We start from the raw sequence: 27,309 nt of genomic DNA on the forward strand, positions 1-27,309 counted from the left end.
TGCTTTTCTCTTTCTTCTTTTCCACTACCCCCCAACCCACCATCTATCCTCCCATCTGTACCTACCTGCCCTACCCTTTCTCCACATCAGCCCTATATGCTCTCACAAGCAGCACTTTACTGTCCTGCTTGTCTGTGAAATCCAAGTTTTCTCACCTCCTGCTTAACTCTCGTAGTACTTGTTGTGAATCCTGATGCAGTTTGAAATTCCTGTGTGATGGTCTGGATAGATGTCTGCCTATTACACATTACGACCCTCTTCAACTGTCAGCGGTCTCTGTCAGTCAGCAGACGAGGTCGGCCTGTACAACTTTTGTGTTGTACGCATCCCTTCACGTTTCCACCTCACTGTCACATCGGAAACAGTGGACCTGGGATGTTTATACGTGTGGAAATCTCGCGTACAGACGTATGGCACAAGGAACACCCAATTACCTTACCAAATTCAAAGTCTGTGAGTTCCACGGAGCACCCCATTCTGCTCTCTCATGATGTCTAATGACTACTGAGGTCGCTGATATGGAGTACCCGGCAGTAGGTGGCAGCAAAATGCACCTAAAATGAGAAATGTATGTTTTTGGGGGTGTCCAGATACTTTTGATCTCATAGTGTACGTGTGTGTGTGTGTGTGTGTGTGTGTGTGTGTGTGTGTTTTCTATCTTCAAGTAAGGCCTTGTTGGCGAAAAGCTCAATTTCTGACAGTCTTTTTGTTGTGCCTATTTGTGACTCAGCATCTCCACTATATGGTGAGTAGCAGCTATCCTTTTCATAATATTGTTAAGTAGGACCAGTATTTTTCATATTTTTAAGTTGAATGCAACATGATATGTTGCCTTTTAAATAGAACACTGCATGACAGTATAAAAATGAATGACATTTTTAGCACTCACCATTCAAAATGGCTGAATGCAAAAGGTTTAAAAAACAGGATCCTCCATAAAATTTACAGTGTACTCTTAGGTTTCTGCATAAAAACAACCTCAGAAATCAGGATATTTTGAACATACCCTGCAAAGTTTCTGAAATGCTACAGATCAATCCATTACGATAGCTAGTTTTCCTCCAGTCATATTTGTCAGCTTTGCCAACTTGCAACCAAACCATGATATTTTAACTGAACCTGGACCTCTGGCTACAGTATAGGTCAGTTCAGCACCACAGCCAGTTTTTCTCTGGTCACATTTGTTGGCTTTGACAGCTCACAAACAAGCTATAACAATGGAATATGAAACAATATCCCAATAAATGTCATATTCCAAGAAACATACAGTACAAGAAATATGACCAAAAACCAGTAACCAGCTCTGTAATCAATAATAGACAGCTTCATAATATTCAATCTCGTGCAGTCCGTGTCGAAAATCAGTTTGTGTATTCTGCCGAAACAACTCAGTAGGTCCAGCAATTTTCATTGGCTGCTGTATACTGTCACCTATTGGTTACGACCAATGGAAACAAATTGCCAACCGTAGTGTGCAGCAGGAGATCTGCTGACACCGTAAGTACATTTTAGCCAATGATGAAATTAATTCATTGTAGACAAACTCTGTCTATTTGAAAGGCAACTAGGTATAAAGAACTTTCGACACTACAGTTACTTCTCAGCACATCCCACCAATGTTACTTCTCAGCACATTCCGCTGATGAAACATAGGGTCATCCTAAAAGTGTTCCAGTTTTGGTATATAAAAACATAAGCTTTATTTTTTTCAAAACACATCAACAAAATACACAAATGTCATACCTTCCCAGTTCAAGTTTGGAAACTGATGTCAGGCTTATGACCACCTCTGCTGCTCTTGGCATGCAAGAGCTCTTGTCTGTGAAATCTGCCATGAGTGCCTGGCAAGACTGCTCTTGCATTTTGCCAACAACTTATTAACTTTCCTGCTTTAACTCGTGGAAGCTTCAGGTTTTATTGACATAGACCCAATGATTTAAAATATCTGTAAGGAAAATAAAAATCATAAGGGGTTAAGTTACGTGCTCTTGGTGGCCCGTGTTGGTCACTATTACGTGAGATGAGGTAGTCCAGAAACCACTCCTAGAGTAATTCAATTGTTTCACAGGAAGTGTGGCAAATGGCATAATTGTGCTGAAACCACAACTTTTGGCGGACCATTCCATTGAAATGAGGTCACAAAAACCCTTGTCATTGCACAGGATCAGTTTCCATTAACTGTCACAGCTCTTTCTGCCTCTTTTTTTTTTTTTGTAAAAAAAAAGGGGGGGGGATGTTGCTGCCGTGCCAAACAGCCCCTTGCTGTCAATGGTTTTCCCCTCTCTTGAACTGTGTGTGGTTTATCTAACCTCTAGATATAGCAGTTCTGTTCATTCACAAATTCATTTAAATGGAAATCCATCTTGTCGCTAGAAATGATGATCCTCACAATACCATTGTCTCCTCAGAAATCAGTCAAATCGCCTTTTCTCACTATTGGCTTCCTTCATCTTGTCCATAATTTACTTCTGTAAAGGTGGTAACAGAGATCATACCATAAAATTTGTCGAAATGGAAAATAAGAATATCGTATGCCCAATTCTTGGGAAGAGCAATGAATGGAGTCACTGGATTAACTGCAATGTTTTGCATGAATTCGACAGAACTAGGATGCCAAGAAGCCTTTAACATTCACTGTCGATGTAGTTTCATCGATCTTTACAGTACGTCTGTGAACTTTTAATTCATTCGGTGCTTCGTTACACCCTAGAATCGTGTAGTGATATCTCACAGTCGCTGTACAATTTTCTCCATTCTAAAAAACATTTTCACAATTAGCATACACTGCACAATAGTACACTACTCCACAATTAGCCACAAAATGAAGAAATGAGATAAATTCAGATTGAAGCAACAACTTGAATCTTTATGGAAACCAAAATGGCTTACGACAGTGTGCTCATCAAAAGTACACTACGCGATTCTAAACCAGATCACTTTTAAAGGGCCCTTTATTTACATTCCATGTCAGTTGCACATTCCAGCTAAAGTTTATCAACAGTGTCAGAACTTCTTAGAGCATTGGGAACAGTGAGATTCTAAACACAAAGCTCTTGTGCTCCGAAAATTTCTCAGCCAATGATAAATAATGCAAAACTGACCCAGAAAGTAAGCACTAGTTCCACATATCTCCCATGCATCTGACTGCACGATGGTCACGCATGAGTAGTTACATCCTTCAACTCGTGAACTAAGCAGTGTAGTTATTTTATTTCATTATATTGATGTCTTAAGTCATTGTTTGTTGGTAATCATGTTTAAAACAATTGATCGGCCTGCGAGCTGTGAAGTGAGAGATGTTATCAAGTTTCCTATTGCAAGAAATGTTTGAGCTAATGAGGTTATTGTCAGATAATTGAAACTTAGAGAGAGAATGTGGTGAGTGAAGGTATGGTGCAAACAGGGTTTCAGATGTTTAATGAAGGAAGGCACTAAAGAAATCGTGCACTGCATCAAAGAACAAATTTGTTCCAATAGGTGAGTAATGATTTCTGATTTTCAAAACATTTCATGATATCCATTACATGAAATTGCAACTGAATGCTTGGCAGTACAAAAAATTGTGAGCACGGTGTGTACTGAAAACACAAATTGACGTTCAAAAACGGAAATGCGTGGAGCAGCTGTGGAGTTACTGCGGCGTTATGAAACAGAAGAAATAGACTTTTTGAAAAAAAATTTCACAGGCAATGAGAAATGCTTTTATTTTGAGACACTTGAATTGAAAAGACACCCATTGGAATGGCAGCACACTAGTTCGTTGAAACCTGAGCAATCAAAGCCACCTTATTCTTAAGAGAATCGTGTGCACTGTGATTTGGGACTCGCGGCGAATTTTGTTAGTGGATTGGTTGGAACGAGGCACGACAATCAACACTACAGTTTACTATGAGACATTGAAGGAATTATGGTGCACGATACAGAACAATAGATGTGGACTACTGACTTTTATTGTGATTGAACACGACAATTAGTGAGTGACCACATACTGCAGGTGTAACAGCAGCAATGCTTTGATTCATTTCACTAGTCAAAATTTTGTTACTCTACTTACAGTCTGGACATCTCACTTTTATTTTTTTTCTCACTTCAAGAAATTTGTTGTTGGTCAGCAGTTTGCAAGTGATGAGGAGATCAAGGTAAATGTCCAAAACTGGTTCAGTCTCTGTTGCTCCACCGTGGATATGGGACAGTGGCCAGTCGGATAAAAGGTGTACAACTTTGCTTCCACTGTTTGCCAATGGTGGCGACAACAGTAAGTAGTGATCGAAAGAAACAGATTGCAGACATCAGGCGGTTAGCTTGGACCTCGGTCAACATAACCTCATTCAAACATTAGTCGATTTGTGCCTGCATCGTAAAGTTGTTCTCGATTGAAAATGTCAGTTTACAAGCCCAATTTTCGTCATTTGCGAGAGGTGTTACTGTTTTGTTTCGATATGAAGAAAACAGTGGCTGAGTCTCATAGAATGCTATCAAGTGCGCACGGTAAGGGTGCTATTAGTGGGAGAATGTGTCGTGAGTGGTTTCAACACTTCAAGAACAGTGATTTTAACGTCGTAGACCGGCGCGTAGTGGTGGAAGAAAGAATGTTTTTGAAGCTGCAGAATTGGAGACATTGCCAAGTTAAGACTTGCATCAAACTCGAGAAGAATTGGCACGATTAGTAGGAGTGACACAGCAAGCCATTTCAAAACATCTCAAGGCTATGGGCACGATTCAGAAAGAAGGAACTTGAGTCCCGTGTGAGCTGAAACCAAGAGACGTTGAACGGCGTTTGTGTGTTTGTGAACAGTTGCTACAGAGGCAGAAACGGAAGGGATTTCTGCATCGCATTGTGACCGGGGACGAAAAATGGGCTCATTACGATAACCTTAAACGCAAAAAATCGTGGGAATATCCCGGCTATGCGTCCACGTCGACGGCCAAACCGAATATTCACGGCTCCGAGATCGTGCTCTGCATTTGGTGGGACTAGCTCGATGTTGTGTACTGTGAGGTGTTAAAACCATGTGAAACAATCACAGGTGCCCGTTATCGAACGCCGTTAATGCATTTGAGCAGAGCATTAAAAGACAAACGGCTGCAATGCAACGAGAGGCACAGTAAAGTGATTTTGCAGCATGACAGCGCTTGACCCCATGTTGCAAAAGAGGTCAAAACGTACTTGGAAATGTTAAAATGGGAAGTCCTACCCCATCCGCCGTATTCTCCACACATTGCTCCCTCTGACTGTCACCTGTTTAGATTAATGGCGCATGGCCTGGATGACCAACACTTACGATCTCATAAAGAAGTCACAAATTGGATCGATTCGTGGAAGATGGCATTAATGAGGTGCTGGAACTTGTTGTCTACATAAAACACCTACATCTGGAAACATACAACTGTTTGGTGATTTTCTAAAAAGTGTTTCACGTCGCAAGTGGCCAAATTCTACAAAGTGGGTACATTACAATTGTTGTTGTTGTTGTGGTCTTCAGTCCAGAGACTGGTTTGATGCAGCTCTCCATGCTACTCTATCCTGTGCAAGCTTCTTCATCTCCCAGTACCTACTGCAGCCTACATCCTCCTGAATCTGCTTAGTATATTCATCTCTTGGCCTCCCTCTACGATTTTTACCCTCAACGCTGCCCTCCAGTACTAAATTGGTGATCCCTTGATGCCTCAGAATATGCCCTACCAACCGATCCCTTCTTCTAGTCAAGTTGTGCCACAAACTCCTCTTCTCCCCAATTCTATTCAATATATCCTCTCTACTTCAACCATTAGTTATGTGATCTACCATCTAATCTTCAGCATTCTTCTGTAGCACCACATTTCAAAAGCTTCTACTCTCTTCTTGTTCAAACTATTTATCGTCCATGTTTCACTTCCATACATGGCTACACTCCATACAAATACTTTCAGAAATGACTTCCTGACAATTAAATCTATACTCAGTGTTAACAAATTTCTCTTCTTCAGAAATGCTTTCCTTGCCATTGCCAGTCTACATTTTATATCCTCTCTACTTCAACCGTCATCAGTTATTTTGCTCCCCAAATAGCAAAACTCCTTTACTACTTTAAGTGTCTCATTTCCTAATCTAATTCCCTCAGCATCACCTGACTTAATTCGACTACATTCCATGATCCTTGTTTTGCTTTTGTTGGTGTTCGTCTTATATCCTCCTTTCAGGACACTATCCTTTCTGTTCAACTGCTCTTCCAAGTCCTTTGCTGTCTCTGACAGAATTACAATGTCATCGGCGAGCCTCAAAGTTTTTATTTCTTCTCCATGGATTTTAATACCTACTCCGAATTTTTCTTTTGTTTCCTTCACTGCTTGCTCAATATACAGATTGAATAACATCGAGGAGAGGCTACAACCCTGTCTCACTCCCTTCCCAACCACTGCTTCCCTTTTATGCCCCTCGACTCTTATAACTGCCATCTGGTTTCTGTACAAATTGTAAATAGTCTTTCGCTCCCTGTATTTTACCCCTTCTGTCTTCAGAATTTGTAAGAGTGTATTCCAGTCAACATTGTCAAAAGCTAGTAACGTAGGTTTGCCCTTCCTTAATCTAGCTTCTAAGATAAGTCGTAGGGTCAGTATTGCCTCACGTGTTCCAATATTTCTACGGAATCCAAACTGATCTTCCCCGAGGTCGGCTTCTACTAGTTTTTCCATTCGTCTGTAAAGAATTCGCATTAGTATTTTGCAGCTGTGACTTATTAAACTGATAGTTCGGTAATTTTCACATCTGTCAACACATTACAATTAGTGCTGAGATATGACTTGTGCCTTAATTCTCTTGTTGAAGATGTCAAAAGAAGTTTAAGGTGTGTAGATTTTTCTGTAACAAAATATGAATAAAAACAAATTGCTGATATTTTTTACAGCTGAACACTACTTACTTTTTTGAAAAAATAACCTGGGAAGAAATTTTGGTATTTAAGAGGTAGTTGTTGTTTAAAAGTGAATTGTGAAAATGAAAAATAATAGCACTTATTTTCTGTAGGAGTGGTAGCAGAGCAAGTGTTAAGACTCTCCAAACTGCTTTGTTTCATGTTACATGTGCATACTGAGACATACTGTTGACAGAGCACTGGACGCTGCTGCAGTACCACGGAGGGGACATCTACATGCCCAACGTGAGCTGCGCCAACGGCGCTTCGGGAAGCCGCAGTACTTCGCTCGTCATTGTGTGCGACGCTCAGGTGAGGCTGCCATCCTGGAACTCACTACCAGAGAAACAGCTTTTCTGCACTCACTATGGCATATCAACTATCTCAGTATGATATCTGTTCAGAAAATAACTGAACATTTGGAATTACACATAAACGGAAATATTTAGTGATATGGAGTTGGCAGCACCACCTTACGCATTACCTCCTTTGTAATCGTGTGGTTTTCAAGTGTTGGTATGTTGCTCACTTTTTGTGATATTGTTATTTGAGTACAATGTGTTTAAGTGTTAATGGTGATTTTTGATATGTATAATTTTCTGGAAGGAGTATATAGAGGGTCTATACAAAGGCGGTGTACTTGAAGACAATATTATGGAAATGGAAGAGGATGTAGATGAAGATGAAATGGGAGATATGATTCTGCGTGAAGAGTTTGACAGAGCACTGAAAGACGTGAGTCGAAACAAGGCCCCGGGAGTAGACAAAATTCCATTGGAACTACTGACAGCCTTGGGAGAGCCAGTCCTGACACAACTCTATCATCTGGTGAGCAAGATGTATGAGACAGGCGAAATACCCTCAGACTTCAAGAAGAATATAATAATTCCAATCCCAAAGAAAGCAGGTGCTGACAGATGTGAAAATTACTGAACAATCAGTCTAATAAGTCACGGATGCAAAATACTAATGCGAATTCTTTACAGACGAATGGAAAAACTAGTAGAAGCCGACCTCGGGGAAGATCAGTTGGAATTCCGTAGAAATATTGGAACACGTGAGGCAATACTGACCCTACAACTTATCTTAGAAAATAGATTAATCAAAGGCAAACCTATGTTTCTAGCATTTGTAGACTTAGAGAAAGCTATTGACAATGTTGACTGGAATACTCTCTTTCAAATTCTGAAGACAGAAGGGGTAAAATACAGGGAGCGAAAGGCTATTTACAATTTGTTCAGAAACCAGATGGCAGTTATAAGAGTCGAGGGGCATAAAAGGGAAGCAGTGGTTGGGAAGGGAGTGAGACAGGGCTGTAGCCTAATCCCAATGTTATTCAATCTGTATATTGAGCAGGCTGTGAAGGAGACAAAAGAAAAATTCGGAGTAGGAATTACAATCCACGGAGAAGAAATAAAAACTTTGAGGTTTGCCGATGACATTGTAATTCTGTCAGAGACAGCAAAGGACCTGGAAGAGCAGTTGAACGGAATGGACAGTGTCTTGAAAGGAGGATATAAGATGAACATCAACAAAAGCAAAACGAGGATAATGGAATGTAGTCGAATTAAGTCGGGTGGTGCTGAGGGAATTGGATTTGGAAATGAGACACTTAAAGTAGTAAAAGAGTTTTGCTATTTGGGGAGCAAAATAACTGATGATGGTCGAAGTAGGGAGGATATGTTGATGATTAGAGTTGCAATTCTCTGTGACAGATGGAACAGCCACCACGATGCACGAGTGTTGCTCGTGTTTAATGTTGTTACCAGGCCCGGTAGGGCACGAACAGTGACAGATGACGAGTGATCACCGTGAAGAACACGGAGGTGCTGCATACTCGTGTGAGACAGCGTTATCAGCATCTCGCAGTTTGAAAGGGGCTCGATGTGGGTCTCCATTTTGTGGGTTGGTTGAATTCTGGAATATCCAGATATGTGGGGCATGTGGATGTGACACTGGCCCCGTGTTGGACCGCACGGGAATGTGGGGCAGGCACACTCCTCACAAAGATTCCGGTCAGACACGTCTTGTGACGAAGCAAGCTGGGGTATTTTTACTTCCACTCTTATTTTGCCATCTGCCTCCTTGGAATTCATTTTTCCATGTCTTACTAATTACCATTAACATACATGAGTATAATCTGCATTTTCATAAAAGAGAAAGGTTGGCCCTTAGTCGTAAAGAATATACCACCAGATCTAATTTTGTGCTTAGTTTTATGTATGTAATTGATTTGCTAATTTATTTTGACTGTTCCTAGTTAATATCTTTTGTTATGGGGTAAAATCAGTAATTGTTTCGTAACTCAAATTCTATTGTTGACTTATAAACAAATATAAATTCTGTACCAACTATAAACATTTAGAGGAACAACTATTAATATTCTTAAAGGATCTATTTGGCTCTATTAGAAAACATGTTAGCAAAGCCAGCCCTTAATTAATTCCAAAGTAATTAACAGTTTTGTCAAAGATATTGTTTGCGTAACGATATCTGTTAATTTCATCATTTAAACAAAGAATTCGCCTTAACTCTTGTAATAGAAGAAACTGTTAAAAAGATGGAATTTTTTGATGTTTTCAGTTAATTTAATGAGTTATGTTTTAATTGTAATTTCTGTAAATGAAACATCAAACAATGTGTAGTTTCAGTGCCTATTATTTTGCTGATATATAAGGACCCGATTTTTGGTCCCGAGACAGTCAGACCACAGCTGAGTTTCAGATGAGGAACCTGTATTGGTTAGAACAACAACAATGCATCAAATTAACTGTGAAATAAGTGGAACACAATTAGGCCTTGTGTTAAAACAATGACAGTGTCTGTTCAATATGTACCGTATCATTCTACAATAACTGTGAACTGTATGGTTAGGTTTTAACTGCTTGTAGATGTTAGACAGCAAACTATTGTAGCAGTATGTTGATGTTTGCCTGCAAACTATTAATGAAGCTTATCAGAAGTTAAACAATAGTGGACTGGCCATATAACTGTGTATTATTGGGGGGTTGTGAACAGTGAAAGTAAAGAACCATGAAATGCAAATGTGCACCTGTCAGCTACATCATTTAAAGTAGTCAGTGTTGAACGACGTCCACCCCCCCCCCCTCCCCCCCAAACCCCACCCCCCCATTTTTCAGCTAGTGTAGGAACGCAGTACGTCGATACCGAGAACAATTGACGAAGAAATAAAGCAGGTGAACGTCACAATGTGATGACCACAATGGAGGATTGCCATATTGTGCACAGAGCACATTGTTGCCCCTACACATCTGTGTCTGCGATCTGAGAACAAATAGTGGACTGCATGCAACATTGTGTCATGCTGCACCATTGGCCCGACTAGCAGCAGCTGTACTGGGGAATCGCCATTAGCCCCACAACACAAATGCTTGTGTTTGTAGTAGTGCGTGGAAAGAGTGAACTGCTGATGAATTGTGTTGCAGTACGTTCAGCAACAAATTGCAGCTCTGAACTGTCCTCTGATGACCGTGTCAGTGATCTGGGGAGAGGATCCAGTCTTCTAATGTTCCAGAGAGGCACAGCATTGTTACTCTCTGCATTGCAGTGGCAGGACCTGTCAGGTACGACTTCAGATCGGCTGGTAGTGATTGTGAAAACTCAGACGGCTCAACAGTACCTCACAGACATGTCGAGTTGTCACGTGTCATCTCACGTGCGACATTATTGGAATGTCATTTTTCGAGAGGACGGCGATCGTTCACAGCTGGCGTGTGTGTCTGTGAACTGACTGCGTGATGTTGAGGTACATCTGTGGACAGTGAGCTCCCCGGATCAGTCCCCAGCTGAACCTGTGTGGGACCAGTTCGGATGTCCGTCCCAGTGGCAATGTCGTGGATAGGAAGGACCATCTATAACAGGTTGCTTCAGGAGAGGCTTCCACGGCAGTATGACATCCTGCTGAACCAAATCAATGCGTACGTTCGAGCCGGAGAGGAGTGAAGCGTTATAGTGATAAGTGGACTCATTTTGCCAAGTTCTTTGTTAACTGCGCTCATGTCGGGCGATCGGTGGTGTGGTGGGGAAGTAGAAAATGTGACAGGAAACCCAGTGAGTGTGTGGCACTTGACTCAAGAAAGAACTGCTATTGACTGACAGCTGGCCCACAAAAATATCATTCACAGACTAATTTTAATTGAAATACAGTGACATAGTGCAAAGCTAATGACACACATCAGTTGCAACTTATGGTTTCCACACTGGGGAAGTCTGTGAATCTTATACCAGTGTGGTAATATTATCAAGTTCCAGAGAGACGTAATGACTCACTGCCCACCCCTCCCCCTCCCTCACCACCACCACCACCACCACCACCACCACCACCACCACCACCACCTCCCCCCCCCCCAAAAAATCTCTCTCTCTCTCTCTCTCTCTCTCTCTCTCTCTCTCTGTGTGTGTGTGTGTGTGTGTGTGTGTGTGTGTGTGTGTGTGTGTGTGTGTGTGTGTGGATCAGGATACCTGTGTTCGGTAGTCTGTATTACTGAGTGTCGAAAATGGTCACTCAGTTCCAGTTGCAGGTTGCCAATCTAAGGTCTTCCAGGGGTAACAAACATTGCTTCTTGTGTATTTTATATAATTATTGGCCAAATTTAAAATGCTGTCACAATCTACTCCTTACAAGGTAGGAATTTAAGTTGAAGGTTTAACACAATACAACAAGTATTAAAGTTAGAAACTATGTATATGTTTTGGCTCCCCTTAAATCAAAATGCACAAACTACCCAGGCTATATTCATCCAGTATTTGAAAATGAGTTCACTTAGCGACTTCTAACAAACATTACACACGATGTCAAACCTTTATGAAACTTTTTCTCACTGACAGCACCCACAGAATAATCGTTTACTACATTTTCACCGTTCTTGCAGTAAAACTTCAGCTTCAGGCATGACAATTTATCACTGCTTTACTACTAACTCTATTCACAACAGAGTTAGCAGACAACATCCATGTATACCAGTGCATTTACCTGCAAAATTGTATTGTTGTACGACACAGTGTTTGGAATATGTGACATCATAAACTTTGAAACTGGTGAAAAACCTCTCTCTTCTTAAATTGATGTGCAAATTACGCAGGCTATACTGATCCAATGTTTGATAACTCAGGCAGGGGTGTTATTTTTTGTATCCGACATACATTGTCAAAACCCCCAAAATACATCTCAGATAATAATAAAAAGAAACTTGCAAGTAACACGCTTAATCTAGTAAAACCATTTAAGTGAGGAACATGGTAACTACACATTTCATACTCTTATTGTGTGCAATCTTTTTGAAATTCTCAGTATGTGGCGACACTTAAGATAAGGATTCTACTGCACTCTGAGAAGACACTTAGCCTGTGTTCACTACAGTGGATCCAATTTCCAGTGCCAGAAATACAGAAGTATCTTTGACACCATGGAATCATTAATACTGAGCAACAGTTAATGACTCATAAAAGCGGGATAAAGAGGTGGAGTGGTAGGCATTGGAAAGTGAAGATTCAGCCACTCTCAGTTCCTCTCCATCGTAAACGAATGTTAAAATTGTGTGGAGGGTGGTATGACACCCATGGGCACAATCAAACAGTGCAACATCTAGATGAAACGCCCTGCTAATCCCACAGGACAGGTGCTGTCAGTTACACTTTGAACATACAACTTTATTATGTGGTCAAACATTACAAGGTCCCAATTTTTTTTTTACACACACAGCTTTAATCTTTGGGACTTAATTACCGACTGAAAGCCACTTTAATTTAAAAACGGCTGAAGGCCAATAACTTAAAACGCAAGCATAATCAGAAATTTAAAGGCAAGCCTTATCTTAAAACAGTTCTTTAATTTAGGCTGAAGGCATTAGAAACAACTCAAACTCAAAATCGGCTGAAGGCCCAAGACTTAAAATTCAACAACATTAAATTTTTTTTAAATGCCAAAGGCCAGTTCTTTGAACTAGGCTGAAGGCCTTTAGAGCACAACAACTCAAATTCAAAATCGGCTGAAGGCCAACACTTAAAACTCAACAACATTAAAACCTTTAAAAAGCCAAGGTCTTAATGTGAAACAGTTCTTTAAACTAGGCTGAAGGCCTTAAGAGCAAAACAACGCTAATTTAAAAAAATGGCTAGAAGCTATGGAAGTACAAACAACAAGAACAAATTAAAAAATACAGTACACCCAATGGCGCTCAGATGTTCGGCCTGGAATTCAAATAATGCTTGCTTGGGTGAGACATGCAGTCGGGCAAACCATTGACGATCCGATGAGAATCCAACCGACCGACAATCACGGACCCACCAACAAGAAAACTTCCACTTCACCCGACCAGGGCACCACAACAGGGAGTTCAACGGAACAACGTAGAAGATATTGGCACCCGCAACCAATCATATGTGGAGCTGTCAAACTACATACGGTGCTGGACAGCAACAACACAATGAGGAAGCTACACTGCCTGAAATTTACGTCAACGGCCAGGGCAGGTAACCGGAACGTTAATGGCCACAAGGCAGAAGATTCAACTGGTGCACTTCAATTCAAATAACCAAATACAGTGAAACTCCAATGAAGGGTGGCTAGAATTTTCCAACTTGAAAAACACATTGTTGCTCGCAGGAATATCCCAACAGCCAACAATGAACTCCAATTGACACAGTGTGAACAGTCTTGACTTGCTGGTAGGTTAAATCAAAACTCAACTTTCGTCTCCAGGGTCGGTGAGCCACGGAGCTCGTAGCAATGGGAACAGCGCCACACGCTCCGACACCACGTAGAGACGGCCAGCAGGCCCGGCCAAACTACGCCCTGCCGACGATTCCTCGCTGCTCCGTGGCAACTGACTGACTCGGAGCCAGTACGCCGACAACATTCAGAATAACTTGTCAGTCAGAATCACACAAACTACACACAGTTTCACGAACACTTGCCCAAAGAACTAGACAGTGCTAATGACAGTGACTGTACAATAACAGGGACAAATCATGACTCGGCACACACAGCCAACCCATAAGCGACTGCCAGCCAAATACACGTCGTCCGACAAGACGACCGACCGACGACCGACCAAAGTCGTCCCCACTCGCGTTGTGTGCCGGCAACCGTCGGGCGAGTCGTGGCGGTCCGGACCTCACTGCTGCCACGCCCCGACTGAACTTGTGCCGCGTGCCGTCTCAAACAGTGCCAGGTCCGAACTAACTCACAACACACAATGGCCGGGAAGTAATAGCAGTCCAGCAAAGATAATACAGCAGGGCCTATATTGATAAGCACTGCTGCTGCTGCTCACGGGCAGACAAGGTAGCAATTCAGTGACTCCAGTAATTGAAAATTAACATAATGCGGTGGCAGTATAGTAAAAAAAAAAAAAACAAGATGTTAAATAAGAGATGGCACGAACACAAGCCGCACATGGCTCAACAATACTACAAAAAGGGAAGATTGCTACTCACTGTATAGCACACACATTGCACAACAAAAAGACTGTCAAACAAGTAAGCTCTTGACCAAAAAGTTCTAATTAGACGATGTGTGTGTGTGTGTGTGTGTGTGTGTGTGTGTGTGTGTGTGTGTGCGCAATACAGATAAAGGCCTTTTTGGCCGAAAGCTGTTTGCCAGTCTTTTTGTTGTGCCTATCTGCAACTCATCATCTCTGCTCTGTGGTGAGTAGCCTTTCCTTTTAATAATACAGTGTGTGCTTAATGTCCGGGAGCACTTTCAATTATTTATTGCACAAGAACTAAACATTGTACAGATGTCATACATATTGCATTTTGAAGACAAACTCTGAAAATTTTTTTATGGACATTTGATATGCGAACTATGAGTGACCCGGCAGATGTCAATAAGGTAATCGCATTCTTGCCATACGCGTCCCAGCGCGGCATCATTGACTGTGGCAGTCGCTTCCCATAATCTCTCCCGGAGCTCTGCTACATCACATGGTAGAGGCGGTACACACACCAGATCTTTAATGTATCCCCACAGAAAAAAAGTCACGTGGAATGAGATCTGGTGATCAGGGAGGCCATCTCGTGAAACAGCTGTCCCCTTCTGTAGCACGGCTGATGCGGCAGCTCCTTGTTCAGGTACCCACGAACTTCACGATGAAAATGGGGTGGATCCCCACCTTTCTGAAAGATGAATGGAGAGTCCGATTGCATTTGAGGCATCAGCCATTGCTGCAACATGTCCAAGTACGAATATCCAGTGACAGTACTCTTGGCAAAGAAGAATGGCCCGTACAGTTTTTGACGTGACGAGGCGCAAAAAACATTTACGTTTGAGGAATCGCTCTCAAATTCAGTGCATCCGTGTGGATGCTTTGTACCCCAGATTTGACAATTATGCCTGTTCACTTTCCCGTTCGTGTGAAAAGTGGCTTCGTCACTAAAACTTAAGCGATCAACAACGCCATCGCCATCCTCATTCAGTTGTCGCAACTGTGAACAAAATTTAGAACGCTTGTCTTTGTTGTTGCGATTGAGCTTCTGCACTAGCTCCAATTTGAATGGTTTCATTGACAGCTTCTGTCGCAGGACGTTCCACGCTGTCATCAGAACTATTTCGAGTTCGCGGGATGCATGAATCGCTGATTTCTTTGGACTCCTTACAAATGTCTCTCGTACACACTCCACATTCGCTTCACTCACACTGGGACGTCTGCTCTTCTTCGCCGGGCACAAGCAACCCGTCGTAACGAATTTATCGTGCCAGTGGTTAATGGCTTTCCTTGTTGGTGTCTTCTTACCATTCTTGGTTCTAATCCATCGAACAGCTGTAGCACACTTGTTTTTGTAGAACTCCAACACACAGAAAGCTCGCTCTGCACCTGAACTCGCCATGTTTGTGACTAGCACTGACTATCGGCAAATTACCAATTTACGCTGTGGCAGTAAATGTGGGGGGGGACTTAGAGGGTTTCTTTTCAAAATGACATATGTATGATATCTGTACAATGTTTGATTCTTGTGCAATAAATAATTGAAAGTGATTCTGTACTTTATGTAGACCCTGTATTGTCATTTTCCATAGGCACACATACTTTAGCCTGCTGTAAGCCTTTAAAGAGCTGCTCTCCGTAGGGGCCATGCCCCAAACCTCTGCTAAACATAGCTTAACTGGCATTCCGAGGGGCAGCGTTAAGGGTGCATTTAAGTTGCCACACCACTGCTCACCGCACCACCTGGTGGTGATACAACCACTGCATCTTATTGGTCTATTTAACCTGCACCGTAACAGACCGCCCCCCTCTCCAATGCTCACTACGATCCTTCTCAGGTGATACCAGTTTGTGTTTTGCACTGCAACTCTCACCATGTGTCCTGAAACTTGATCCTCGATTCATTGGCTGGTTCGAGGTCACTCAACCGACACTGTATTTGGCAGCACTGCTATGTGAACTGCTGCAGGGTAATTACTCTTGTCAAGCGGTAAGGCTGCAGTGTAAATGCAACAGTGCTACCGACTGGCAGCGAGGTCTGATGTGCCGAAAGTGAGGATGCCCCTTGCCATAAAACTAACTGCTGTCTGTTTGGAAAAGATCACTCAGTATCATCAGACTTAAAAAAAAATTGCAGTCATTATTTAAATCCGAATGAAAAATACTCTAGTCTCTTCCTGATAATTTAAATTCTGTAGTACATTATTGGAAAAAGTACACTACTGGCCATTAAAATTGCTACACCAAGATGACGTGCTACAGAAGCGAAATTTAACCGACAGGAAGAAGATGCTGTGGTATGCAAATGATTAGCTTTTCAGAGCATTCACACAAAGTTGGAAAGTTTCCAACCGATTTCTCATACACAAACAGCAGTTGACCGGCATTGTCTGGTGAAACGTTGTTGTGATGCCTCGTGTGAGGAGGAGAAATGCGTACCATCACGTTTCCGACTTTGACGAAGATCGACTGTAGACTATCGCAATTGCAGTTTATCGTATCGCGACATTGCTGCTCGCATTGGTCAAGATCCAATGAGTGTTAGCAGAATATGGAATCGGTGGGTTCAGGAGGGTAATACGGAACGCCGTGCTGGATCCCGGCGGCCTCGTATCACTAGCAGTCGAGATGACAGGCATCTTATCCGCACTGCTGTAACAGATCGTGCAGCCACGTCTCGATCCCTGAGTCAACAGATGGGGAAATTTGCAAGACAACAACCATCTGCAAGAACAGTTCGACGACGTTTGCAGCAGCATGGACTATCAGCTCGGAGACCGCAGCTGTGGTCACCCTTGACGCTGCATCATAGACAGGAGCGCCTGCAGTGGTGTACTCGACGACGAATCTGGGTGAAATCAGTACCCAGAACAATCACCTCTGGCTGTAATAATGGCCTCGATACGCCTGGGCATTGATTCAAACAGAGCTCGGATGGCGTGTACAGGTACAGCTGCCCATGGAGCTTCAAGACTATACCACAGTTCATCAAGAGTAGAGACTGGCTTATTGTGACGAGCCAGTTGCTCGGCCACCATTGACCAGACGTTTTCAATTGGTGAGAGATCTGGAGAATGTGCTGGCCAGGGCAGCAGTCGAACATTTTCTGTACCCAGAAAGGCCCTTACAGGACCTGCAACATGCGGTCGTGCATTATTCCGCTGAAATGTAGAGTTTCGCAGGGATCGAATGAAGGGTAGAGCCACGGGTTGTAACACATCTGAAATGTAACATCCACTGTTCAAAGTGCCGTCAATGCGAACAAGAGGTGACCGAGACGTGTAACCAAGGCACCCCATACCATCACGCCGGGTGATACGCCAGTATGGCGATGACGAATACACCCTTCCAATGTGCATTCACCGCGATGTCGCCAAACACGGATGCGACCATCGCGATGCTGTAAACAGAACCTGGATTCATCCGAAAAAATGATGTTTTGCCATTCGTGCACCCATGTTTGTCGGCGAGTACACCATCGCAGGCACTTCTGTCTGTGATGCAGCATCAAGGGTAACCGCAGCTACGGTCTCCGAGCTGATAGTCCGTGCTGCTGCAAACGTCGTCGAACTGTTCGTGCAGATGTTTGTTGTCTTGCAAACGTCCCCATCCGCTGAATCAGGGATCGAGACGTGGCTGCACGATCCTTTACAGTCATGTGGATAAGTTGCCTGTCATCTCGACTGCTAGTGATACCAGGCCGTTGGGATGCAGTACGGCGTTGCGTATTACCCTCATGAACCCACCGATTCCATATTCTGCTAACAGTCATTGGATCTCGACCAATTGGAGCAGCATTGTTGCGATACGATAAACCGCAATCGCGATAGTCTACAATCCGACGTTTATCAAAGTCGGTAACGTGATGGTACGCATTTCTCCTCCTTACACGAGGCGTCACAACAATGTTTCACCAGGCAACGCCGGTCAACTGCTGTTTGTGTATGAGAAATCGGTTGGAAACTTTCCTCATGTCAGCACGTTGTAGGTGTCGCCACCAGTGCCAACCTTGTGTGAATGCTCTGAAAAGCTAATCATGTGCATATCACAGCATCTTCTTCCTGTCGGTTAAATTTCGCGTCTGTAGCACGTCATCATTGTAGTGTAGCAATTTTAATGGCCAGTAGTGTAATTAAGATGCTGGTTGGTGTGCATTGTCAGAACATGAATTTAAAAATGATATTTTATTAACTATTTCTTTTGATTGATCTTGAATTGTAGTTTAATAATGTAATGATGATCTCTAAAATTTTCACAGAAGCTTGTTTTTTTCCTGGGTTCGATTCCCGGCGGGGTCAGGGATTTTCTCTGCCTCATGATGACTGGGTGTTGTGTGATGTCCTTAGGTTAGTTAGGTTTAAGTAGTTCTAAGTTCTAGGGGACTGATGACCATAGATGTTAAGTCCCATAGTGCTCAGAGCCATCTGAACCTTTTTTTTTTTTTTTTTTTAAGCTTGTTTAGGTATTGAAGCTTGTTTAGGTATTTAACATTTTACAGTGGTTGCTATCGAAATACAGTTTGAATACATTGTTAAACAGTTTTCCAGAGTGATTAATTCATATCACAAATTTTAAATAATAATAATAATAATATATACTTCTGAGCCTGATAATGTGTACTTTCACATCACATTGAATAATGAATGACAAAATGTTAGCAGTCGTTATGAAACATTTCCATACTTGCCACATGGTATCAACTACTTCCCTAGTTGGAAGTATTGGTTGCTACACTATAAGGACTGAAGCAATGGTCGTAGTGAAGGGTAGTTGTTCTGTGCAGGAATCCCTGAGTGTGGTGCAGGCCGATAACTGCACGCTGACGATGGAGTTACGGACGCCGCAGTCTTGCGTGTCATCGCACCAGCAAATCGTGCCCGGGCTCAGCCACGGCTCCGTCTTCTGCATACTGTGAGTATCCTCGAGTATCAGGGCTGTGGCCAGAAGAAAAATTTATGAGGAGTATTCTTCAAAATGTGGACCTCCAGCATTACATCAATAATTTCAGTTAATTAAATTTAATTATTTCCAGTATCCACAGTCTGATATTGTAGTTCTTGCAAAATGATGAATTGAACTTTGGAGTGGGAAAGAGTTACTAAAACTCTTGATACTCATCTGATTGAATAAGAGGTTTTGAGAATTATCAGACGTATTTAAACATTAATTACTTCTGCTGTAGAAGTCCCGTCTATACCTTGGAGTGATTCATATCCTTTTTTGATTTTGAGGATTTTGTGTAACGGAAAGTAATGAATCAGCTCATTTTAAAGTTATCCTTTTTTTATGAAACTGAATAGCACGTCCGCTGCCTCAAAGTTCGACTCTTTTTAGTGAATACCCAAAAAGCCATCCAGTTACTTATAGAAGATTATGACATTATCATTAATAAACCTGGGTATTATTTGAATCTGCTTTTTAGATTAATGCAAATAATTTTGCATATGACACCAAGAGCAAGAAGAGATTCAGTTACAAGATAAATCAGTCTTAATTTAAAAGCCGTAAATTCAACTAAATACCTAGGTATTACAATTATGAACAACTTAAATTGGAAGGAACACATAGAAAATGTTGGGGAAAGGCTAACCAAAGACTGCCTTTTATTGGCAGGACGCTTAGAAAATGTAACATACCTACTAAGGAGACTGCCTACATAACGCTTTTCCGTCCTCTTTTAGAATACTGCTGCGCTGTGTGGGATCCTTACTAGATAGGACTGACAGAGTACATCGAAAAAGTTCAGTGAGAGGCAGCACGTTTTGTATTATTGTGAAATATGGGAGAGAGTGTTACAGAAATGATACAGGATTTGGGCTGGACATCATTAAAAGGAAGGCGTTTTTCGTTGCGACGGAATCTTCTCACGCAATTCCAATCACCAACTTTCTCCTTTGAATGCAAAAATATTTTGTTGACACCGACCTACATAGGGAGAAATGATCACCACGATAAAATAAGGGAAATCAGAGCTCGCACGCTATACGAGATGGGAATAATAGAGAATTGTGATGAACCCTCTGCTGGGCACTTAAATGTGATATGCAGAGTATCCATGTAGATGTAGATATAAGTATGTTTTCAAGTAATAGTTTTGTTAAGTAATTTTTTGTGCTGAATTTTGTAAAATAAATCTAACAATTTCTATATAAATATGCGAATTGATGCTAATGTGCTTAATTATTTTAATTGCTGTCATTTCCAAATATGTCAATGCTGAAGTTATATTATTAGGTAGAACCAATTATTTTATGAACATGTTAAATATTGTTATGTACTGAAGTATTTAGTTTTAGTAATGCCTCATAACATTACATAGTAGTTTTATAGAACTTTCCATTCATTAATTTTACAAAAGTGTGTCCCTTGAATGATTGGACATTAATTTTTTAATAAATTACGGATGTTGCATACATGAAATTCCAAACTGCCATAACTTCATAAATGAAATAGTATAACAAACTCGTTATTTAAATGAATTTAGTTATTCTAAATAGCACTAGACAATGGATAATAACTGTGGTAGGAATTAGCACAAAGGTAGATATAAAATGGCACAATGAAAGATATTACGTTTTGTGAAGTATACAAAAAGGATGCATTGTGCACTAGTATTGGGGATCTCATTCTATTACGTTACAGTACATATCCTTGAAGCAGGTGCAGAATTAGAGTTTGGTTCTGCTTATGGCCAACTTGTTACCTTCTGTTACTTTCAGCCCCCACCACATCCCCAAATATACCTTTGTCACGCCCACTTTCAATGTGACAGTAGTAATTTGCTTGCGTCAGTACTTAGTAAATAGATGTAGCACAGCTTACTAGAAATGGCAGTTCAGTGAAATACTTCATTTGCCTGAAAATTTGCGAGTTACATATGATGTTAAAATATATTTTTATTGGAACTCTACTTCTTCCCAAAAATTACTTATATTGATGGTACAAAGGCGGTGCAGCCACTTGCTTTAAACATAAAACAAATAGGGCTTAGTGGTGAATAATTTAGGCGAGACAACCTCACCCATCCCCACCACACCCTCTCCACCAGTCAAAAAGTCCTTCCCACCCAGAGAAAGCCAGGGATAAAAATTTCTTCTTAAAAAAATTATGTCAGTGACAAGCTGAGTACCTAATACCCAATCCATTCCTGCCATCAAGAGGGGAGGCGTATGAGATATTACAGGGTCCTCGATGACAATATATGTATGCCGTATCTTGCTTTTATAGCTGCCTTACAAGTTAGACCCTAACATAGCTGTATTTGTATGCTTTAATTGATGTCCTTTTGTCGTAATTTACCATATTTCACATGAAGAGTATGTGTTACAACATCAATACCAGGTGGGTGGAGCCACTCACTTTAAAAGAATGAAAAAACCTGAATGTGACTTTTTTTTCTGTCATCTAGTGAGATATAAGTGTATGTAGTTATGGAGAACATTTTGAACCCCCACCCCCCCTTGTGGGTCTGGGGGTTAGAATAGGCCCGAGGTATTCCTGCCTGTTGTACGAGGTGACTAAAAGCAGTTTCACACGTTTCGGCCTTTATGTGATGGTCCCCTGGAGGGTTTGGCCTCCATTCTCCAAAATTTTCCCGAAGAGCGAGCCAATTGGGGAAGGGCACCTTACAAGATGCATCGTGTCCATCGCGCATTGAGATCTTCAGCCCACTTGCTCGTCATCACATTGCAGTCCTGCCAATTCTCCATCTCTCGGGCGAGGACACCTTCCCGGGTGCGTTTTCCACCGTGCACTATGCTGTGTCGACGATAACCGTGGACTTGTTTGCACCTGATATCCGGCACAGTAGCCAGTCAGTTGTGTTGGGGGCACCATGCACCCTGTTGGTTGTAGGCTCCTGTACACAAAGGGATCGTTCTGCTGATGCCTGCGCCGTTAACTCCCCGCGTGTGCCGAGGGGTAGATGCCCATCCCTCACTGGGGCATCGGGACTCCCGGCAGTGGCCGTCCTGCCAGGTGGCTATTGCTGCGGCTGGATGGCGCCCGTGGGGAGAGCCCCTGGTCGGAGTGGGTGGCATCAGGACGATGACACACAATGAAGTGTAGTCTGTCATCTCTTGCTGGTGGTGAAACACCAGCAGTCTCTAAGCGATCACGAGCTCAATTCAACGCGCAGAAGTACAACCCCAAATCGTTCCCCTCCCTGGCCACACCGTGGGAGGAATGTCAGGCTAAGGATGGCAGCTGATCTTATTCATCCCGGTACCTTGTATGTTCGAGAGCTGATGGGGAATCTTTCATGACGATGAAGCCTCAGTTTTTTGTTGAGCATTTAGAGGACAAGTTCGGGGAGGTGGAGGGCTCGTCCAAAATGAGATCTGGGTCAGTCTTGATCAAAACAGCATCCTCTGGCCAGTCACGGGAGTTACTCGCTTAAGCTGGTGGGTGTTTCTGTAACCATCACACCCCATAAGAGCTTAAATACAGTCCAGGGTATCATATTTCACAGAGACCTTTTGCAGTCAACGATGAACTGCGCACCAGTTTAGAGCGGCGAGGTGTACATCTCGTCCGGCATGTCCACCGGGATCCGAAGTATAATCAGATTGCCACCGGTGCCTTCATCTAGGCCTTTGAGGGTGATACATTGCCCGAGAAGGTAAAGGTGATGGTCTACCAGTGTGGTGTAAAGCCCTATATCCCTCCCCCGATGCGGTGCTTTAAGTGCTGGAAGTTCAGCCATATGTCTTCCCGCTGTACTTCCAGTGTCACATGCCGAGATTGCTAACACCCGTCACATCCCATTATCCATGTGCCCCGCCTCCCATTTGTCTCAACTGCGGAGGACACCATTCACATTTCTAGCCCGACTCCAGGTTTCTCCAGAAAGAAAGGAAAATCGTGTACAGACTGACCTACACTGAGGCTAGGAGAAAATTTGAACACCTGCATCCTGTGCGTATAATATCATCTTATGTCGCCAATACAACAGTTCTGGCACAATCAACTCCACCAACCGAGGTCACCTCTCAGAGCCGAAAGACTACACTTGCCCCCCTGATGGTGGGGGGCATTTCCCTCCCTGTTGCTCCTGCACCACCTACTTTGGGAGCAGCAGCCCCCCCCCCCCCCCCAAATATCGTGGACATCCGTCCCCACTTCTAAGCCAGAGAAGCATAAGTCTTTTTCGGCTTCTCTCACTATGAAGGGTTCCCTTGGGTCACTCCCTTCCCAGGTTTCTTCTAGTGGGGAAGACGACACCTGCCAGTGGCTGAAGAGCCCAAAAGCAGCTGGTCGTAGGGCTTCGCGCTCATCCTCAGTCCCGGAGACTGAGCCAGTGAAGTCCTCCCAGCCAGGGAAACGCAAGGAGCAGTGAGAGAAATCCAAAAATAAAACCCTAAGACTGAGGAAATTGCGGTGGCACCCACACCACCACTACCTACAAGCTCTGTGGCTGAGGATGGGATGGAGATTTTGGCGTCTGCTGAGGACCTAGATCTAACTATACCCTCAGACACAACGGATATAGACTGCTCAGGCAATAAATCGGTGGCAGCAGGTGACTCTGAGGCATAAACTGCCTCATTGAATGTTCCAGGCCTTCCCAGTCTCACGATGTCATCCTCCAGTGGAATTGCAGCGGTTTTTTCCACCGCCTGGCTGATCTACGGCAACTGTTAAACTTTACACCTCCTATCTGCATGGCCCTCCAGGAAATCTGGTTCTCAGCAATGCGGACCCCTGCCCTCCGTGGCTATAAGGGATATTACAGGAACCGTAGCGACTACAATCGAGTGTCAGGTGGTGGAGTTTTGCGTTTATGTCCTAAACTCGGTCTGTAGTGAACTTGTGCCCCTTTAAACCCCTCTTGAAGCTGTGGCTGTCAGAATAAGGACGACACAGGAAATAACTGTCTGCAATGTATATCTTCCTCCAGATGGTGCAATACCCCTGAATGTATTGGCTGCACTGATTGATCAACCTTTCCTACTTCTGGGAGATTTTAATGCCCATAACCCCTTGCGGGGTGGTACCGTGCTTACTGGCCGAGGCAGAGATGTCGGAACTTTACTGTCGCAATTTGACCTCTGCCTCTTAAATACTGGGGCCGCCACACATTTCGGGCATCGATTTATCAATTTGCAGCCCAGGACTTCTCCCATCTATCCATTTGAGAGCACATGATGACCTGTGTGGTAGTGAACACTTCCCCATCTTCCTGTCACTGCCCCAGCGTCAAGCACACAGGCGCCTGCCCAGATGGGCTTTGAACATGGTGGACTGGGGATCTTTCACCTCAGCTGTCACCGCTGAATCTCCCCCACACGGTAACATCGATGTGATGGTTGAGCAGGTAACTAGCACAATTGTTTCTGCAGCAGAAAACGCGATCCCTCACTCTTTAGGGTGCCCGAGGCGTAAGGCAGTCCCTTGGTGGTCGCCAGAAGTCTCAGAAGCAATTAAGGAGTGTCGGCGAGCTCTACAGCAGCATAAGCACCCTTCCCTGGAGCCCCTCATAGCCTTTAAACGGCTTCGTGTCCGTGTTCACTACCTTATCAGAAAACAGAAGGAGTATTGGGAGAGAAACATCTCCACCATTGGGTGCCACACATCACCTTCCCAAGTCTGGGCAAAGATCAAATGTATTTTCGGGCACCAGGCCCCAACAGCTGTCCCTGGTGTTTCCATAAATGGCGAGTTATGTAACGACGCAAACGCAATTGCCGAGCACTTTGCTCGAGCCTCTGCATCGGAGAATTACCCACCAGCCTTTCGCACACTAAACCGGCGGCTGCAAGTGAATGTCCTCTCATTCACTACACACTGCAGTGCCCATTTACAGAGTGGGAGCTCCTCAGTGCCCTTGAACATTGCCCCGACACAGTTGCTGGGCCTGATCGCATCCACAGCCAGATGATTAAACATCTCTCATCTGACTACAAGCGACATCTTCTCGCCATTTTCAACCGGATCTGGTGCGATGGCGTCTTTCCGTCGCAATGTCGGGAGAGCACCGTCATTCTGTTGCTCAGACACGGTAAAAACCCACTTGATGTGGATAGCTATCGGCCCATCAGCCTCACCAACGTTCTTTGTAAGCTGCTGGAATGTATGGTATATCGGTGGGTGGGTTGGGTCCTGGAGTCACGTGGCTTGCTGGCTCAGGGCGGCTTCCGCCAGGGTCGCTCTACCACTGATAATCTTGTGTCCATCGAGTCCGCCATCCGAACAGCCTTTTCCAGACACCAACACCTGATTGCCATCTTTTTTGACTTACGTAAAGCATACGACACGACTTGGCGACATCATATCCTTGCCACATTGTACGGGTGGGGTCTCCGGGGACCATTCCCGATTTTTATCCAAAACTTCCTGTCGCTCCGTACTTTCCTTCTCCAAGTTGGTGACTCCCATAGTTTCATTCATATCCAGGATAATGGAGTGCCGCAGGGCTCTGTATTGAGTGTGTCTCAAATTTTAGTGGCCATTAACGGACTAGCAGTTACTGTCGGGCCCTCCATCTCACCTTCTCTGTATGCAGACGACTTCTGCATTTCGTACTGTTGCTCCAGTACTGTTGTTGCTTAGCGGTGCCTCCAGGGAGCCATCCACAAGGTGCAGTCATGGGCTCTAGCTCACGGCTTCCAGTTTTCAGCCGCAAAGTCGTGTGTCACGCACTTCTGTCGGCGTCGTGAGGTTCATCCGGAACCCACACTTTACCTCAGTGACAATCCACTCATTGTAGTGGAGGCATATCAATTCCTAGGACCGGTTTTCGACGCTCGATTGACTTGTCTCCCCCATCTTTGTCAGCTTAAGCAGAAGTGCTGGCAACACCTCAGTGCCCTCCGTTGCCTGAGCAACACCTATTGGGGTGCAGATCGCTGTACGCTGCTGCAGCTCTACAGAGCCCTTCTCCAATCCCAAACTTACTATAGGAGTGTGGTTTATGGTTTGGCAGTGCCTTCAACATTGCATTTACTCAGCCGTGTGCACCACTGTGGGGTTCGATTAGCGACAGGAACTTTTAGGACGAGTCGGCCAGGAGCTACCAAATGAATTAAAATATGTTTGCATAATTACGGAAGGCTAAAATATGTTGTTGGTTTCAGGTTTTATTTCCACCTTTCTGACAGTCGAGCATTAATCACCTTGCAGAACAATGAAGTTATTTTTGTCGGTTTGCTAAAGATATTTGGCTTTTATTAATATTTTGTGCTGAGGCAGTCAATTTATTTGAAACAAAGTGTTTAATTTCACACTGTTGGCTAGTTTCAACTGTTCGCTGCATTTCAAGTGCATGTTTTTCATCTTCTAGCTCGTATGGCATTATGCCATAATAAAGAACCAAACATGAGATAAAACAGTACTGGTACTCCAGAAAATTTACATCCGAATCCGGACATGCGATTGTGCACTTTAAGCCGAATTATGCATTTTAGTATAGTTCACGAAATTCCGATGATCCTGAAGTATCCTTTGATGTCTTGTTTCTTTTGTGACATAATGAAAGATCTTTTAATATTTTACACCTACGAACATGTGTGCTTCCTGTGTCATCGTAGCTGCGTAGGCACAGTGACACCTGTTATCCTGCGCTCTCTAGCAACTGCTGAAATGAACCTGTTTCTAACAGGTCACGGGAAAACATTGCGAATCGTGGTTTGAAAAGCATTACTTTCAAAGTAAATTTCCTTTTACTTAAGATGAACTAGGTGCGAGAATGTACGATGAAATTATTAAATCACAGACCGTTTGACTCTCGTTTAAAAATCAACTCTTTGAGGACGACCATCTAGAAGAATTTCGAGCCCAGAAGACCAGACATTTACGTCGTTATTAAAAATTTTACTGGCACATTTGTGTGATGTATCTTAAAGTGTAACACGCGCAAGATGTTCAGCATTATATGTGGAAGCATAGCTTCTCTTACAATCTTAGAGACCAATATTGTTTGTGCAAGCTTTGTTTCTCTTCTAGCAAAACTATGTGCATTAATTTAAACCATT

At 43.2% G+C, this 27,309-nt stretch overlaps 1 protein-coding gene across 1 annotated transcript in view; it reads left to right on the forward strand.

Moving 5' to 3' along the window:
* LOC124553762 (cation-dependent mannose-6-phosphate receptor-like) overlaps positions 1–27,309 on the forward strand; it is an 87,720-nt gene that overhangs the window by 46,858 nt on the left and 13,553 nt on the right. Inside the window, exons 4-5 of the mRNA XM_047127698.1 lie at positions 7,087–7,202; positions 19,122–19,249. Coding sequence (XP_046983654.1) covers positions 7,087–7,202; positions 19,122–19,249 — 244 coding nt within the window. The remainder of the gene's footprint in view (positions 1–7,086; positions 7,203–19,121; positions 19,250–27,309) is intronic.

Source organism: Schistocerca americana, chromosome 11 (assembly GCF_021461395.2).
Source record: "Schistocerca americana isolate TAMUIC-IGC-003095 chromosome 11, iqSchAmer2.1, whole genome shotgun sequence".
NCBI classification, from domain to species: domain Eukaryota; kingdom Metazoa; phylum Arthropoda; class Insecta; order Orthoptera; family Acrididae; genus Schistocerca; species Schistocerca americana.